Source organism: Pan troglodytes, chromosome 3 (assembly GCF_028858775.2).
Source record: "Pan troglodytes isolate AG18354 chromosome 3, NHGRI_mPanTro3-v2.0_pri, whole genome shotgun sequence".
Classification (NCBI taxonomy): domain Eukaryota; kingdom Metazoa; phylum Chordata; class Mammalia; order Primates; family Hominidae; genus Pan; species Pan troglodytes.
The window spans coordinates 38,407,354-38,425,546 of NC_072401.2; the positions used below are offsets into that span (position 1 = coordinate 38,407,354).

At 41.2% G+C, this 18,193-nt stretch overlaps 1 protein-coding gene across 20 annotated transcripts in view; it reads left to right on the forward strand.

The window, feature by feature from the left end:
* Positions 1-18,193, forward strand: part of TBC1D1 (TBC1 domain family member 1) — a 248,728-nt gene that overhangs the window by 195,009 nt on the left and 35,526 nt on the right. For all 20 annotated transcript variants that reach the window (XR_010156534.1, XR_010156536.1, XR_010156537.1 and 17 more), the window contains 2 exons: positions 5,530-5,715; positions 11,570-11,731. Coding sequence is in view for 16 of the 20 variants with exons in the window: in XM_009447499.5 (XP_009445774.3) it covers positions 5,530-5,715; positions 11,570-11,731 (348 nt within the window). In the remaining 4 variants the exon portion in view is untranslated. The remainder of the gene's footprint in view (positions 1-5,529; positions 5,716-11,569; positions 11,732-18,193) is intronic.

Genomic DNA, 18,193 nt, shown 5'->3' on the forward strand with positions numbered 1-18,193 from the left:
TATCTGCTGTTTCCCAGGCATGGAATATGGCAGGGAACACAGAAATCTCTGCCTCCTGGGCTCTGCTTTCTGTTGTAGTAGAGGTAAAGCTGCTCATACTTTGTAAACAATATGACAACATTAAGTCTACATGGTCATTTTACTTTGTTTTTTCTAAGAAATTTTGAGCTGTTCGTAACAACAGACACTGCAGATGTTAATCCCGTTGTTGTTAACTTTTCTCCAGAGATTTAATGTTCAGTTTTCTCCTTTCCAGAATCGATTTATGTTGTTCAAACAGAGGTTTGAGAATAACTGGAATTTTTTTAACTTCTTTTTTTTTTTCGCATGGAGTTCAGAATTTTCAAGAGGGATGAAGAGAGTTATAAAATGCTCTATGGTGGGTAACACACAGAAAAAGCCAGAAAATTGGAGAATAAGGATCTGTCTACTCATTTCCTTCTAGAGCTCCTCTTTCTTACAGGGCACTTAACATGTGATTTAATGTCATGTCTTTAAAAGGAGGAGAACTGCAGTTCAGAACTTAATGTCAGTGCTTTGTGAAAGTGCAAGAAAGAAGCCCTGTATTCTGCACTTGAGAGAGCCAGATACTGGGCAGATACGAGGTGGTGTGCACGTTGCTTTTTCTCTTTCTCGATCATGGCATTGATTCTGTTCATAACAATGATGCAATGTCATACTCTTCCCCACACATTTGTGTGCAAATAGAAAGAATGCAACAGCACAGGAGAAAGAATGCAACAGCACAGAGTTGTTGGGGAATAATTTGGCATCTAAAATATCGACATACCAGCATAGATCATATTTATGACTCTGTTGGGAGTGTCACAGCAATGATTTAATAGGAGGCAGTTGTCTCCAAGGCCTCCTGAATTATGACTGGTTTTAAAATTCTTAGAACCCATTGGAGGCTATTGTTTCTGAAAGGCTACATAATTTAAGTGCTCCACATCCTGTCATTATAGGAGATGTCAGAATAGTAAAATCTAATCCTGGACTAAGTTGTTATCGCAGCCCTTTGGTTTGGTGGCTTTGCCGACTTTATAAATATGCCTGTCAGTGCCTGTGTTCTCCACAGTTGGGCAGTCGGCGGCGAATATCATTTCTCACATTTTACACTGGGGGACTGGAACCCAGAAGGCATATGTTTTCCCAAGAGGCACCAACACAGTTGGCCCATGAGGTAGAGCAGCCCCTACTTCGGCTCAGCCTCCACTGCACTGAGCCAAGCCAAGCTTCCTACACTGGCCTCTGTGCAGCTGTCTCTCGGCAAGAATGCAAGTCGGGGAGAGAAGCCGGATCCCTGGGATTGTTCTAGAGAATAGAAACCTCAGAGTAGCCCTCCTTAGACCACCTAACGCATTGCATCGCTGCATACATGTAAGGGACTCAATGCTGGTAGGATTGGCTTAGGAATGATGGAAGTGAAAACAGTGCCCCGGTTTATCATTAGAACAAGGTTCTTAGCTGACAGTTGCCTCAGACTTTGATTTTGTTCTCCTCGACCTGCCACTCCACTCGAGTCCACATCTCTCAAGACTGCACATGCCTGAAGGAGGACTGATTACAAACCAAAGCCTTGTGCCCAGTCTGGATCTTTTTGCATTGTTGAGAAAGCAGCTTACTTTCTTTGGACTGATTCAGCAGGCCAAATTTAGAACAAAGATTTTTAACTATCTCCCTTTATAAATTACTGAGCTATTTTGTAGCCAGGCTACTCTTAATATGAACAAAAAATATTATACAAATTTGTTGTTAATCGTAAACTATAAAAATCAGTAATTGTTACCATGTGAAATGAATTTGGATAAAGGAGATACATTTTTGCCCCTTCCCTGGGTTTAGGAGAGACGAAATGGTGAGATTTTAGCTCTGAATCAGAGGTTCTTATTAGAGGTGGTTTTGTTCCTCCTGACCCCTAGGGGATATTTAGCAATGCCTAGAGGCATTGATGGTGGGCAGATGCTACTATGCCCTCTGCTAAACATTCTGCAGTGTATAAAACTGCTCCTCCTGACAAAGAAGCATCCAGCCCCAGAATGTCAGTAGTGCTGAGGTTGAGAAACCCTCCTTTAAACTCTTGGGTTTATTTGCTGACCTTTACAGTGGATCAGCTTTTATTTAGTTCATGTAGAGGTGAAATTAATACTAGTGCTCAAATATGTCTTTGTATTCTGGACTTGGCCTGGATCCCCTGACCAAATTTGGGACAAGTTCCTGCCATGTGTTGAGGACCTGAATTCAGGCAGCTAACAACAGTATTTGAACTGTGTTTTCAGTGGTGGGAGTGAAGGAGATGAGCCGACGTGCTAGGAAGTGCATAGGGTTGCATGAGGAAATAGAGAGTAAAGCTGCAGCGTGGAGCCCTGCTATTCAGAGTGTGCTTGGACAAACAGCAGTGGAGGCATTATTGGGGAGCTTGATGGAAATGCTCCCCTCAGACTTGCTGAATCAAAATCTTTAATTTAGCAAGATCCCCAGTGAGGCTTGTGCATGTAGAAGTTAGAGAAGCACGGGGTAAACTCTTCTTTTTTTTACTTTGGAGGAAAATACACCTTTTTTCTTATCATGGCTCTGACCCTTACTAGCTGTGTGACCTTGGCCAAGTTATAAAACCTCACTGCACCTTATTTGTTTTAGCTGGAAAATGGAGATCATAATATCACCTGTCCTATGAGATTGTTGTAAGAATCAAACAAGCTTATTTATGCCAAGAACCCATATGGTAAAAGCTCAACAAACTGTCACTAGTGATAATAAGAAAAAGATCACAAAAGTAGAAAACGTTAGGGAGACAGCTTAGGTCTTAAATCTCACAGTTGTCGTCACCAAACAATACTTGTATTTTTGCAGATCCAGTTTCTCTGAATACTAAAATAAAACCGGAGTTTCATAAACTTCTATAGACAGTGGTCCTTGTCAGTAGCCCAAGTGGCAGAGAGTACATGGATCTGGGGACAAACAGCCTCTACTGTTAGGAATGTTCCATCCTCCTGGCCTGAGTTACACCTGCTCATTGTGATTCCGAATTTGAAAGGAACACAGTAGGAATTTTCAAGACCCTGGGAAGAGGAAGGCTGTGGTAAACAGGAAGGATGAGATTAGAAGAAGGAGTTTAGGTGAGGTGAGCCCTTGTTTTACTAGTAGGGTTTAAGAGTATCCAAGTCAGCTGGACATGGTGGCTCACACCTGTAATTCTAGCACTTTGGGAGGCCGAGGTGGGCAGATCACCTGAGGTCAGGAGTTCGAGACCAGTCTGGCCAACATGGTGAAACCCTGTCTCAACTGAAAATACAGAAATTAGCAGGGCATGGTGGCGCATGCCTGTAATTCCAACTACTCACTCGGGAGTCTGAGGCAGGAGAATCGCTTGAACTTGGGATGTAGAGGTTGCAGTGAGCCAAGATTGCGCCACCACACTCCCGCCTGGGCAACAGAACGAGATTCCGTCTCAAAAAAAAAAAAAAAAAAAAAAAAAGAATATCCAGGTCAACCCCACCTAACCCTCAGCGGGGCTCCCTTCTGTTGCCTGGCTGGGTCCTGGGTTCTCTTGGCGCACACGAGATTGTGAGAGTGCATGGGAACACTGCCCTCGCTATCAGGACAGCGCCTGCCATGCCAGCCAGAACACATCATAGGAATTGCAAAACTCTTTTGCAAACCAGTGAGAGATATGCTTCCAATGTGAGGTAAAGCAGAACTTTAATCACAGCTGCAGTGTTCCACAGAATTCCAAGAGCCAAGATGGTAAAAGAATAAAAAAAAGAAAGGAAAGGGCTCAAATTAAAGACTTCAAGCTGCAGAATAAGATTAAATAAAAGGATTCAGTTGAACTGCATCATATTCAGTAATGACTAATCCTAAGTATCCAGGGTTTGGGGGTGAAAGGATTTGTAAGTGTTTTGCAGGAAAATATTTTTTCCATCTTTCATTTTAATTATAATAGATTTGCATTATTTTTTTAGTTTTTATTTTTAAAATATTTATTGCCACAAATTTAGAAAATACAGGGAAAACATAAATAACAGTACATGTAAACCAGTATTTTGTCCCTTTTTTTGTTCAACAGTTATTTCTCAGGCACCTGCTGGTTGTCAGCAACTGTGCTCAGTGTGGTGACCAAAACCCTTGTCAACAAGGCAGCAAGGTTCTAACCTGGTTAGGGCTTACAGTTGAGTAGCTGAAATTTTGATTTCTTTTCTGTGCCCCTAGTAAAGATATGATAGCAAACAATAAGAGCTATTTTTTTTATTGTGTTCTTACTCTGTGTTGGGCCCTGTTCTCAGTGGTTTATAGCCTATTAACTCAGTCTCTTTACCACCACTCTGAGGGGAGGCTCTGTCATACCCACTTGACAGATCGGGAAGTGGAAGCATCAGGAGGTTAAGCAACTTGTTAAAGATCACAAAATCAATAATGACAGAGTTTTGATTAGAATCCCAGCAGCCTGTCTCCAGAACCTGCACTATTAAGTGCAGTGGAACTGTACTGCCTCTCATAATATGTATCAAATTGAGATGATACTTTATAATTTCAATTCTTGCTTTTCTATTGAACAGTACACAGTAACATCCTCCTATAATGCATATAAACCCCCAAAAGATGTAGAATTTTAATTTATTCATTTGTCTGATAGGCTCATAATGAAATAAGACTCTATAAAGCTGTGTAATTTAGATATAGGAAACATTTGGATTATAGTGGTATGTAGTGGGAACAAATGGTCTTCTGAATCAGGAAGACATGAGTTAGAGTATGCCGGTGTACCTCCTTACTCACTGTATGACCTTGGGTAAGTTTCTGAACTTTAGTTTCCTTTCCAGGCTAATATCTGCCTTCTGGACTTGTCATCAGGATTAAATGAGTCTACCTATATAAAATGCCCAGCGCAGTGCCCAGCTTGTGGTAGAAGGTCTGCTAATGGTTACTGTTACTACTGGCTATTAAATACATTTTAATCTTCCTTCAGAATACCTGGCCAGATAGCACAGTGGTTAAGAATGCACATGAAAGCCAGACTGTTGGGTTCCAGTCCTGGCTCGACTCCTTCCTAGCTATGTGACATTAGGCAACTTACATAAACTCCTTGTTCCTCAGTTTGCATTTCTTTAAAACTGCATAGTTATCATACCCATGTCTTAGAGTTTTGTGAGTGTAAATTATTGTATATAAAGCTCTGAGAACAGTTTGGTACACAGTAGGCACTGTATGAACGTTTTTTGTAATTATCAATAATATAATTATTAAATAACATTTTCAGAAGGAGATAAAAATATTACACCTTAAAAAGCAGGTATCTTTAAATTCTTCCTCAGCTACTGAAGTTTTGCTTACTATTTGATACATCATTTGTTTCACGTTTGTGGCTCAGACATGGCTTATGCCAATGCATATTAACATATGAATTTTAAATTTGGTGATATTATTATACTTTATCTGAATGAACAGAATTTGCTGAGTTGACACTGTGTTTGAATGTGCATTTTTTGTTGAAAAATGACAATTCTGGAATGCCGTCTCCCTTTCCAGATTATTCAGAGCTGGGAGAGCTTCCCCCACGATCTCCTTTAGAACCAGTTTGTGAAGATGGGCCCTTTGGCCCCCCACCAGAGGAAAAGAAAAGGACATCTCGTGAGCTCCGAGAGCTGTGGCAAAAGGCTATTCTTCAACAGATACTGCTGCTTAGAATGGAGAAGGAAAATCAGAAGCTCCAAGGTTGGTTTGCCATCTTGATATTGAACAGGCCTGGTCTTATCTTGGCTCTGAAGTTAATGACATCAGACATAAGCATGCTGTCTTAAAAATACAGCAGCACGATAGTCTAATGTATACATCTATCTATATCTGTTTACTTTTTCAGAGTAATATTAACACTGTTTACTTTCTGGTGATCTAATGACAGTTTCACCAACAGTATTCATTATTCCTCTATGGTCACTGTTAGTACAGTGTTTAGAATTTCTGAGATCCAAGCTTTAAATCTAAGCTCTAACACGCTGAAAGGTGCTTTTCGTTTTGTTTTGTTCTGTTTTCCCCTCTGTCTCTCTCTCTCTCTCTACTTTATCCTCAGCCATGGTCTGTGCCTGTGTGTTAGGTATGAACTTTTCTTGTGTAAGTCATTAACATAAGTAACTTCACTCTGTGTGCTTTTTCAGTGATTTGCAAGTAATCTGAAAAAAAAAGAATTAGCTGAGTTCTACCTGTACTGATATCAATAGTGTCAAAATATGACATGAACTTTGAAAGTTTAGATTTTGTTCATTTCCTGTTTCCATACTGACACTGGAACCAATTAATGTTATCTTCAAAGTAGCTTAAGATGCAAAGTTTACATACTCTTTGGAAAGAGCATGAGTCTTAGGGTATCTAGAGAACTGCCCGGTGATAAAGTAGTGAAGATTTTGAGCAGGAAGTCTGCATAATCTCTTTCAAAAGGAAGATGTAGCAGATGGTTCAGTCACCCTGCCATTGCCCCAGAACAATTTTGGAATTACAGTACATTTCATTCAGCATCATTCTTGATTGCAAATTTTGATCTTTTAAAATGACCTTGATGCTTGTATAGAGCTGAAAGTCATTAAGACACCAACTCTGAGGAATAAGCTCCTGAGAATGTGTTGCATCTGTGAGTTTCAGTTGCATAGCTAGTGTCATAGCGAGTGGATAGACGTTCTCTGTGCATGTCCCTACAATGCTTGTGAGTTATGACAACACTGTGTACGAGCAACATAGTTTCTGCCGTTGAAAAGTACGAATTCATAGAATGTAAAGAGATAGTGTCTATATCTTTTGACTGAAAACAGAAAATGAGATATAAACGAATAAGACCTTTCGATATGAAAGTAACCCCACAGTTGGAATAGGCTAGTAAGCTTTCCAACATGCAGTTTTGAAGCTGAGAAAGACGGATCCTCTCATCAGGGTGCTGTGGAAGATGATAGCACACTGGGGGGCGTTTAGAGCAGGTGAGTGCTGTTTTCTTCCAACCCAGTTTTTCTGCCACTTTCTTGTGTTTTTCTGAAGGTAATTTTAAAAGCAGATGTCTAAAAGATGTTTGGTAGTGATGGCATTACTGCATGTGTCATCAGTTAAATGACAGCTCGGGAGCACAGCAGTTATGTTCGTGTGTATCTTGGGATTTTTGTTGAAGAGGAAAAAGGCAGTTATGTTCATCATGTAGGTCAAACTTTAATGCCAATACTGGCCAATATTCTTGCAAATGACAGCCATGTAAAATCAGGGCATAGCTATAAAATGGGAACGGTGCTCACAGCTGGCTTCTTTGTGGTGAGGACAGCTGTAATTGGTGAGGCAAAACCAGTGTGCCACAAAAGCAGAATACATTCTGCTGTGCAAGCAATGACCAGACAGACTAGAATGAAAAGGCAAGAGTTTCCTAAGGTTACCTGGAACCCCTTGCCAGGTGTTGCACAAGTTTACTGGCCCTTGCCAACATTCTTCTAATGCTTCCTCATTTCATCTGGCTTCTTGGCAGTGTTCAGTTTTTGTGGTCTTTTATTTTTACTGTTTGACTTCATTTCTCTTCTTAGCTCTGTAAAGTTCAACATGTGTTTATCTTTGTGGTGAAAACACAATAAACTTGCTTAATATAATGTTGGAAGTATTAATCCATTGTATTAGTGTGTACAGGACCTGGATTGCTGATAAAAAAAATAACTAGCAATAACAGCCTGATTGCTTAAAAATATTTAGTAAGTTTTGTCGGGGTGGATTAGGGGCAGGGCAGAACTTTTACATTAAATATAGATGCAAGATTTGATAAGAATCAGCCAGAGTGTACAGTAAGTATTCACTTAATGTTGCCAATAGGTTCATGGAAACTGCGAATTTAAGCAAAATGATGTATAATGAAACAAATTTTACTAAGGGTTTATTGATAAAAACAAGAGTTAAGTTCCTATGGCATATTTCTGGGCACAAAAACATCACCAAACTTCTAAATAAAGACCCAAGACACTTCTAATATTAAATATTGATGTAAATGTGAGATATGCAAACATTTAAGCAAGATTAATACAAATATGATAATTATTGGCTTGGCACAGTGGCTCACTCCTGTAATCCCAGCACTTTGGGAGGCTGAGACAGGGAGATCACCTGAGGTCAGGGGTTCGAGACCAGCCTGGCCAATGTGGTGAAACCCCGTCTTTACTACAATTACAAAAAAAAATTAGCCAGGTGTGGTGGTGCACACCTGTAATCCCAGCTACTTGGAAGAGTGAAGCAGGAGAATCGCTTGAACCCAGGAGACGAAGGTTGCAGTGAGCCAAGATGGTGCCACTGCACTCCAGCCTGGGCAACACAGTGAGACTCCATCTTAAAAAAAAAAAAAAAAGAAAGAGGTAATTATTTTTCCACTTATTCCACTTCAGGGTCTCAGGGGGCCAGAACCTATCCCTACAGCTTGGGATGCAAGGCAGGAACCAGCCCTGGACTGAATGCCATTCCATCTTGGGGTGACTCACACACACACTCAGACTGGGACCATGTAGACATACTGATTAACCTAATGTGCACATCTTTGAGATGTGGGAGGAAACTGGAGCACTTGGAGAAAACCCACACAGACATGAAGAGAACACAAACTCCACACAGATAATGGCCCCGGGCTAAGAATCCATTTTTTTCTTGTCAACATTATAAGAAAGCGACATTGAGCATAAAGACATTATTTGAGGACCTGCTGTACTATGTACTTAGAGAGATAGGCATTCTATCTTGAGTTTCTTTTTTTCTCCCTTCTTGAAGGAAGGTTAAATTGCATCTGAGATGGCTCTTGAAATTGATCAGGGGTTCAAGCTGACTTGCATACTCTTTGGGAAAGAATTTAGAAGGATGTGTATGAGGAAGTTCTTATGGTTAAGCCTGTTTCCTGACTTGAATAGATGAATCAAATATTTTTTACTATTCTGGAAGCATCGCATTCTGGAAAGAACCATACTATGTCATCTCAGTCTACCTCACTCCATTGTAGGCACTTGGAAGCTGAAGTTGTGATTTCTCCAAAATTAGGTAGCTAATTTTCATTGGTGTTAGAACAAAAAGCGTTGCCTCTCTTTGAAGACACCAGTCCTCCACCGTCCTCCTCTGCAAGGCCATTCCCCTCCCCCCCCTTTTTTTTTTTTTTTTTGAGACAGAGTTTTGCTCTTGTTGCTTAGGCTACAGTGCAGTGGCACAATCTCGGCTCACTGCAACCTCCGCCTCCTGGGTTCAAGCGATTCTCCTGCCTTAGCCTCCAGAGTAGCTGGGATTACAGGCGCCCACCACCACACCCGGCTAATTTTTAGTAGTAGTAGTAGTAGTAGTAGTAGTAGTAGTAGTAGTAGTAGTAGTAGAGATGGGGTTTCACCATGTTGGCCAGAATGATCTCGAACTCCTGACCTCAGATAATCCTCCCACCTTGGCCTCCCAAAGTTCTGGGATTACAGGCATGAGCCACTGTGTCCAGCCAATTTTTCTGTATTTTTAAATGAAGATGTGAGCAGCCTAATGTAAGATCACAACATGTGATTCAATACAGCCGTGGCTTGGTGTTGACATGTTATTGCCAGTTGAGCTAATCCATGTAACTCAGCATTTTATGCTTTACTAAGATTAAAATGATGTGATAACATTAAATTTTGAATTACAGTTGATGTTTTTTATTTAAAAAACATTTTTCTTAGGTAAATAATACATGATGGTTTAAAAATCAAATATTCAGTGCAATTCTTCTAAAATCTCTGCAAGTGTGGGGGTCATTTAATTGCTGAGCCTCCCAGCCTATTAGCTTTCCATTCTGAGCTTTCAAGAGATGGTGGCAGCTGGCAAGACAGTTTTGTCTGGGAAAGCCATTGTTAACAGAGCAGAATTGGGGATGGAGCAGCCATAGCCCACCCACCAGAGTAGGCACAAATCAGACCTGAACGTTATCACAAAGTCCAAGTTGGCTCAGACATTTCTGTTAAATCATAATAAATATTTTAGAGAACTTGGTTGCAAATTTACATTTGATCTCAGTCAGTCCTCTTCCCCTATCTCTACAAGCTTACAAACCGCATGGGTGTGTGGGGGTCTTATTTAATATTGTGAACAGCTGGTTCCTGTATCTGAAGTACTTGCCCTGGAGCCTGGGTGTTTGTTGTAGTTCTGCACCATCTGCCTTGGTTGATAAGGCATTTTGGAAGCCACTGATTTTAGGCAGCAGTGTTGTTAGGATAGTGAAACAGCAGGATGTTTGTGGATTGAGCCTTTTCAGCTGAATCTTCTGGCCAGTTCTTTCTGGCTGTGTGAAGTTGTGTCGACTACAGAGCAGGATGCTCATGTTGCCTGCTGGGCTCTGTTAGGGTGGCCAGACGTGCTTGTAGCAGCCTTACTGCCAGAGGAACGTACGTTGGCATCCAGAGTCCAGTGCTGCCGCCAGTTGCAGTGCAGGAAGGCTAGCCCCATACCTGATTTGCTGCAAGGATTAGCTCAACTCTAGTGACATTTATTGTGTTTTCTCATAGCCCAAATCACAGCCAAAAAAAAAAAAAAAAAAAAAATCTAGGGTTGACATTTTAAAAAATTTTTTTTAAAAACATTTTTCTTGGTTAAATAATACATGATGGTTTAAAAATCAAATATTCATTGCAGTTCTAAAATCTCTGCAAGTGTGGGGGTCATTTAATTGCTGAGCCTCCCAGCCTCTTAGCTAAAAAATCTAGGGTTGACATTTTTAAAAATGTATTCATCAGAGTACGAGGGAAAAGATTAAAGATGGTGGATGGAAAACCATAAAAGCTGAGAGGAAGGCAGCACTGGGCTTAGAGTCACTTGGCTTCCCTCTAGCTAGTAAATAACCAGCACCAAATCACCTAATCCTCCTGAACTTCAGTTTCTGTGGCCATGAAATAAGAGGTTGGGTCCAGGAATCAATGTAAATTGTCAATTTAACATTTCCCTTTATTGATATTACTCCCCCCTGGGCTTGATAATTTAGTTATAATTCTTCATGCAGCTTTAGGTTGAGTAAGTTTGGTGGGAAACAGTAGCTCTCTTCATATATTTGAGAGATGTCATTTGAAAGGGGTAGATTTATTCAGTTTAACTCCAAGAAGCAGAAATGGGACCCATGGTAGAAGCTACCAAATGGAGGTTTGGCTCAAAATAAGAAAACGATCTTTGGAGTGCCTCTCCTAGTTTAGATGAAAAAAATTGCATCAAGTTGTAACCATGCTAGTCATTGGGAATTTTATTAACAACACATAGCTCCTGTCCTGGGGAGGCTCATAGTTTGATGGGGGTAAGATGGAAAGAATTGGGAAATGTGGATTATGTCTTAGCAGTAGAGCCAACAGAGTATGTTGGGGGTGAAGGGGTAAGAGAAATCACATACCTCCTAGGTTTTTAGCATTTTCCAAAACGAGGAAAATGGGTAGAGGCATGGACAGTGACTTATATTTAGACGCGTTAAGCCAGTTGTAACTGCTTGACGTCTCAGCGGGATAACAAGTAGGCAGCCATGTTGTGTAATGGAAATTCCATAGCTGTAGCCTTTACTAATGCGCTCTGGAATGGTCTATTCCAGCCTCTGAAAATGATTTGCTGAACAAGCGCCTGAAGCTCGATTATGAAGAAATTACTCCCTGTCTTAAAGAAGTAACTACAGTGTGGGAAAAGATGCTTAGCACTCCAGGAAGATCAAAAATTAAGTTTGACATGGAAAAAATGCACTCGGCTGTTGGGCAAGGTAAGCTTCATTGGGAAGCATCTAGTCAACCTCACCCCTCATTGGTGATTGGGGAGAAGTGTGGAATTAAAAAAAAGTCAAGTCTAATTTTAGTGGCCATTTCCCTTCTTTTCATCACATCTTAATCTATTTCCATATACCTTACTTAATAGACATGAGTTTCACCACCTTTCATGATTCCTCTTAATTAAAATTCCCAGAAGGCCGGGAAATAGGAAGAAGACAGAAAAACCCAAGGGTTTCGTTGCCTATAAACTAGATAATGATTTGATGATATACTTTAAATTAAATTATAAACTAGAAACTAATTGTATGGCTTGTCTCTGGGTACTCTAGGGAGACAACATAGTGTGGGGAGCACAGACTTCAGACAGGTGGTCTTGGGCTTAAATCTCAGCCCTGCCACTTACTTTGCAGTGTGATCTTAGACAAATGCCTCACCCTCTCTGAGCTCCAGTTTCTACAAGTGTAAGATGTGGGTGCTGATAGTGGATGTTGTGAGGAGCACACAGCATATATCTGCTATACTGTAAGGCCTTAGAGAGCGGGCAGGATTCACTGTTTTTTCAGTGAGATCTGCCAGCCCAAACTGTTACTGGTCCAAGAAGAGATAAGTACAGAACTTGAAACTAAGCTTTTGGAAATGTTTCCAGCAATGTGACACAGTGATCCTAATTAAAAATGTGGACTTATATTTTGTCCATCTGTTTTTTTTTAAATTTTGTTTTTCTACTAATTTATTTTTACAGTATCGTATAAAAATATCAGCCTGTAGTAGACTGGAAAATTTTAAAAAAGAAAAAAAATTGATGCTTCACAGATAGTTTGAGAACCGCTATTTTTAAGCTTACCTTCAGTCATTATTAGTGTTCTAGTCAAACAATGATTTCTTTAAAAATATATGTTAATGTCTTCTGGCAAGAGTAAAAGCCTGAGTCTAATCTGATTCTATGCTACTGAGTTCTGGTTGAGCTCATCATGAATAACCAGGTGTTCTGAATAAGGATTTCAAGTATGTATAGAATGGGTTTTTCCTGAGTTTATCAGTTGTACAGTGGGAAAACGTTGTATATGCACTTTTTCTTTTTTGTTTTTTGAGATGTAGTTTCACTCTTGTTGCCCAGGCTGGAGTGCAATGGCGCGATCTCAGCTCCCTGCAACCCCTGCCTCCCAGGTTTAAGCTATTCTCCTGCCTCAGCCTCCTGACTAGCTGGGATTACAGGCGCCCGGCACCATGCCTGGCTAATTTTTTGTGGGTTTTTTTTTTTTTTTTTTTTTTAAGACAGAGTCTTGCTCTGTCGCCCAGGCTGGAATGCAGTGGCGTGATCTCAGCTCACTGCAAGCTCTGCCTCCCGGGTTCACGCCATTCTCCTGCCTCAGCCTCCTGAGTAGCTGGGACGACAGGTGCCCGCCACCATGCCCGGGTAAATTTTTTTTGTATTTTTAGTAGAGATGGGGTTTCACTATGTTAGCCAGGATGGTCTCGATCTCCTGACCTCATGATCCACCCACCTTGGCCTCCCAAAGTGCTGGGATTACAGGTGTGAGCCACCGTGCCCGGCCAATTTTTTGTGTTTTTACTAGAGACGGGTTTTCACTGTGTTGGCAAGGCTGGTCTCGAACTCTGGACCTCAGGTGATCTGCCTGCCTCGGCCTCCCAAAGTGCTGGGATTACAGATGTGAGCCACTGCACCCGGCCTGCATGTGCATTTTTCATCTCTAGGAGCATAAATGGAACAAAGCAGTGTTTTTTCTATAGTTTTTAAGGCATTTTTAACCTTTTCTGAATTTTGACATCAATTTTAGTAATCATGGGAAGTTATTGTTCATTACGCATTTTCCCTTTCTATGGATAAGGAAACTTGGGCTTAGAGCAGTTGAATAGTGGCTTAGGGCCACAGAACTGGGTTCACACCACCGTACTGCACTGCCTCCTGTTGAACAGGATCTCCAGGTGCTTATCTCAGAACACGTATGCAGTGGTGAAGACCGAAGTTCTGGATGGACACCAGCTTTCGGTGTGACTTTGGCAGGTACCCTCTTTCTGGGCTCTTGCCCCCTTACTGATAGAAGGAGAGACTTGCACTGAGCAGAGGATCTTGGAGCTGTCTTCCAGTTCTAATATTCCTTGCACCTGTACTTTTTCTTGAGGTTTACCTTTACACCAAATGACCCCAAATTGCTGTTTTGAAAAGGGAGAAAGCAGAGAAAAGAATGAGTCTGTTCTTCCCCCATTCACAGTTGCCTAGATGATCACCTTCAGGTGTCTTTGCTTCTGCGAAAGGCAAATTGCATGGGTCTGTGACAGCTATTCCAAATATTTGAGCTTCTTAGAAGCCTGGCACCTGGATATTTGTTTTTCACTGGGCGTATTTTGTGGGGGCTAATAGAAATACTCTAGGAATCTGGACCCTGGGTAGTGAAAGTTGGGCACAGATGATTGAGCATTCTGTACACTGGAGTGAGCTAAGGCTGACCTGGAATTTCCTTATGTGTTGCCTGACTTTGCCACATCACTTTTTACTGCAGAAGCTCTAACCATAAAGGGGGCTTTGTCAGTCAGGTGGTTTTAACACATTAAGATTTAACAACTCCAAACAAATGACGGCGGTCTATTTTGTGGTTCAGAATAAAATGTGAATCTAAAAATTTGAGCCTAAATTTGAATCATATCTTTGACCTTTGAAGTTGAGGCCAACTCACCTCAGAGACCTTGTAAGAGAGGACAGTTGTGTGGATTAAGAGGCCCTTCCTCATAGTGACATAAAAGACCCTGAAGTGATGGAAATAAAGGAATTTATAAAATTTTCCCAGTTAAAATTAGATGAGGGGCCAGGATTAGGGTATCAATTTAGGAGAAGATAACATAATCCTATGACATTATAGATAATTCAGTTTAGTACACATCAAAATGATTTCTCTAAAGATATCTAGATAGAACCTTATAAGCTGGAATGTCTTTTTTAGGAATGGGATTGCAGAGTGGCTGCCTGGGCTGCTGACAGTAAGGGCCAGATGCAAACTCTGCTTGCCTTTGACCCGGCAATGCCATTTATAAAAACTTACTCTAGAAACTCATCAGCCAAAAATGTACTGCAGTAAGAAGAATGCTTATTGTGACATTGTTTAATAGTCAAAACAAAACAAAAAACCCAACATGTGACTATCCCATGTCATATTCCTTGAAAACGACACCATAAGTAGATCTGTATTTACTGATGTAAAAGATGTCTAAGTTGTTAAATGAAAAGAGTACAGCATGGTCTCCTGTACTGTTGATATTTCCATGTGCGTATACATGGAAAAACACCCACGATGCAGATGTCCAGGTTATAGACAGGATGACCATAGGGCCCAACCTGGTATAGCCCTGGTTTATGACTCCTGTCCTGGCAAAATTATTAATAGCCTTCCTCCTCTTCACTGTCAAAAGCTTCCTGCTTTGGATGGTAAATATATGCTCATTCTAGTTATGGGTGGTTTTTCACTTTCTTCTTTATACCTCTTGCATTTCAGAGGTTTTTTTGCACCACTTTTAAACAGTGAGTGTATATTATTTTTTAAGTGAGTAAGAAGCTATTTACATGGGGGATGGAGGAATGGCCTCCTGCCCTCCCAGACCCTGCCTGCAAGCCGTAGGTGGGCTCCACTGCCAGGTTTCTCTTGGGTTAGGAGTGAAGACAGCACCATGGTGGGGAAGGGCATTCCAGGCCATTCTTAGCAAAAACATTGGGTCCAACCTGCATGATCCTGTGCTTTAAATCACAGAATCTAAGCTTACTCCTGAATACCACAATATCTGGTACTGTCCAGTGACACAGCCAATATTCTTTTCTTTCAAAAAATAAAGGTCTGATAAGACAATGGGAATGATTTAGTAATAGGAAATTGGACATTTCATAACTTGGGAAAATTTCCCAGTTTGAGAAAAAGTATTTTGTGAAAAAAAGCCCCACTATAAATCACTTATCATGCTGACTGTTTTCTAGCCCACATTTACTTCTCATCAGCGTTTGAAGTATTTGCGGGGAGGGTGTGCGTGTGTGTGTATGTACCCAGGATATATCTATGAGCTGGAATAGCAGAGGGAGACAAGAAATAGAATAATAGTAGAAAGCAGAGATCAGGGTATATTTGCTTCCTGGTGCTACCATAACAAGTTACTACAAAAATAGTGACTAAAACAACAGAAATTCTTCTCTCAGTGTTCTGGAGGCCATAGCTCCAAAACCATGCCGTCAGCTTGTCTGTACTTGGCCTCTTCCAGCTTCTGGTGTCTGTCAGCTTCCTAGACTTGTGGTCACGGCACTCCAGCCTCTGCCTCCTTGGTCACATTGATTCCCCTTCTCATCTCCTCCTCTGTATGTCTATTATAAGAATGCTTGTCCCTGGATATAGGGCCCATCTGGATAATCCAGGATGCTCTCCTCCTCCCAAAGTCCTTACTTAATTATATCTGCAAAGAAGGTAACATTCACAAGCTCCAGGGATTAGGAAGTGAACACATCTCTTTTGAGGGGACACCATTCAACTCACTCTACAGGGTCATTATATTAATGCTGAGATAAAATTACAGAAGGTATAGGATGTGGTCATGGTTTACAGGGGCCCTGTATTTCTTCTACAGGCCAACTTAAAAAAAATGATACGTGAAAGGGAAAGAAGAAAGTACTTACTACACAGTAAGTATTTCCAAGAGGTGGCCCAGTGAGACTTTTGAATCTGTTAATAAAATGATTACTATTTGGTTCAAATCCACAGATGGTTATTTTATCATTAATTGCAAGATAGGAACACAAAATATTTTTTCTCTAGTCCCTATTTGAGTAGCAGCCTTGTTTGACATTTCTGACATGGAGGACACCAAGAGAAAATGGCAGTCAGCATCCCTGGGCTGTCACTCACCGGCCTAATGACCTAGGGCAAGGGACCTGTTCTCACTGCCTCTCTTTTCTTTACCATGAGGATAATCATGTTTCCCTTAGAGGGTTATGAGTATGGTATGGGCCAATACACATAACGTGCATGGAATGGCGATGGTGCATAGTGGCCTCGCAATCAGTGCTATCTGCTGCTGCTACCTTGCCAGAGCAGAAACTTTTCCCAAAGGTGGCCAGAGACAGAAACCAGAGAAACCATCCTCCTGGGCAGGCTGTCTGAGTGGCAGGGCAGGGTACAAAGCAGCCACTTTTTTTCCCGGATGGAAAGAAAGATCAATGCCTAACTTGGAGGCTTCCTTTCTCCCAAAAGACAAGAAAGACTTGGCATCTTATTCTTCAGTCTTCTTGCTCTCCCCCTTTCCACCTTTTTGGCCTTGTAATAGCTGAGTAATGAGCTAAAGAATTTTGGTTCAAAACTGTCACCTTTTAAAATTAGGTTTGCCCTAAATAACATCCTTGACTTTAAGAGAATTTTCTTAAGTTTTAGACATTTTTAATCACTGTGAGTATTCAAATTAATCACATGCAAAGCATTAGGTAGAGGCTCTTGGACATTTTCTGTTTTTAGAGCTTTGTTGGATGCTCACATGGCAATGTCTGTGCAGTCAGTTCCTACCCAGCCTCTGGGCTCTTCTTGCAGCTTATCTTGCAGAAAGAAGCCTCATCAGAATTCCAGAATCTCAGCTATGATTAGCTTACTCCACCTCAGCTCAGAAACATGCATGGTTCCCTGGAGCTACCAAACATGGGGCAGGTTTCTTGCCGTCAATTTTGCCTCTCACAATAACCCTTCCAGCCTTCTTGCCAGCTGCTCTCTTCCACATGCACCCTTGTGCCTGAGGCAAACTGAATCACTCTCGGTTCCCTCTCTCTTGTACTTTTCTCTTCCTTTTCCCTCATCCTTAAGGCTTGGCTCAAATGAAGGATTCTGTGGAACCTTGATTGCTCAGTTAGAAATGAGCAAACTGTCGCAAGGACAGAAAACCAAACACCGCATGTTCTCACTCATAGTTGGGAATTGAACAATGAGAACACTTGGACACAGGAAGGGGAACATCAAACACCGGGGCCTATCGTGGGGTGGAGGGAGCGGGGAGGGATAGCATTAGGAGATATACCTAATGTTAAATGACGAGTTAATGGGTGCAGCACACCAACATGGCACATGTATACATATGTAACAAACCTGCACGTTGTGCACATGTACCCTAAAATTTAAAGTATTATAATAATAATAATAATAATAAAAAGAAATGAGCCAGCTTCTCTTTTATCTGAGCTCTACTTCCTTTTGATTCTCTCTGCTTTCTGAGATCACATCTTACATGACAATTTTTCATACTTGGCTTTATTTCCCTAGAATGTCGTTAATTGGCACCAGGTTGGAGCTCAGGTCGTATTCTTTATTCCTTGCAGAGTCTGACAGGGTCAGAACATGATAACACATTTGAGAAATGAGAAGAAGGGGGGAAGGGGCCAGGGAAGTGAGGGGAGAATAGGGGGTGGAAGTAGGGGAAGAAGC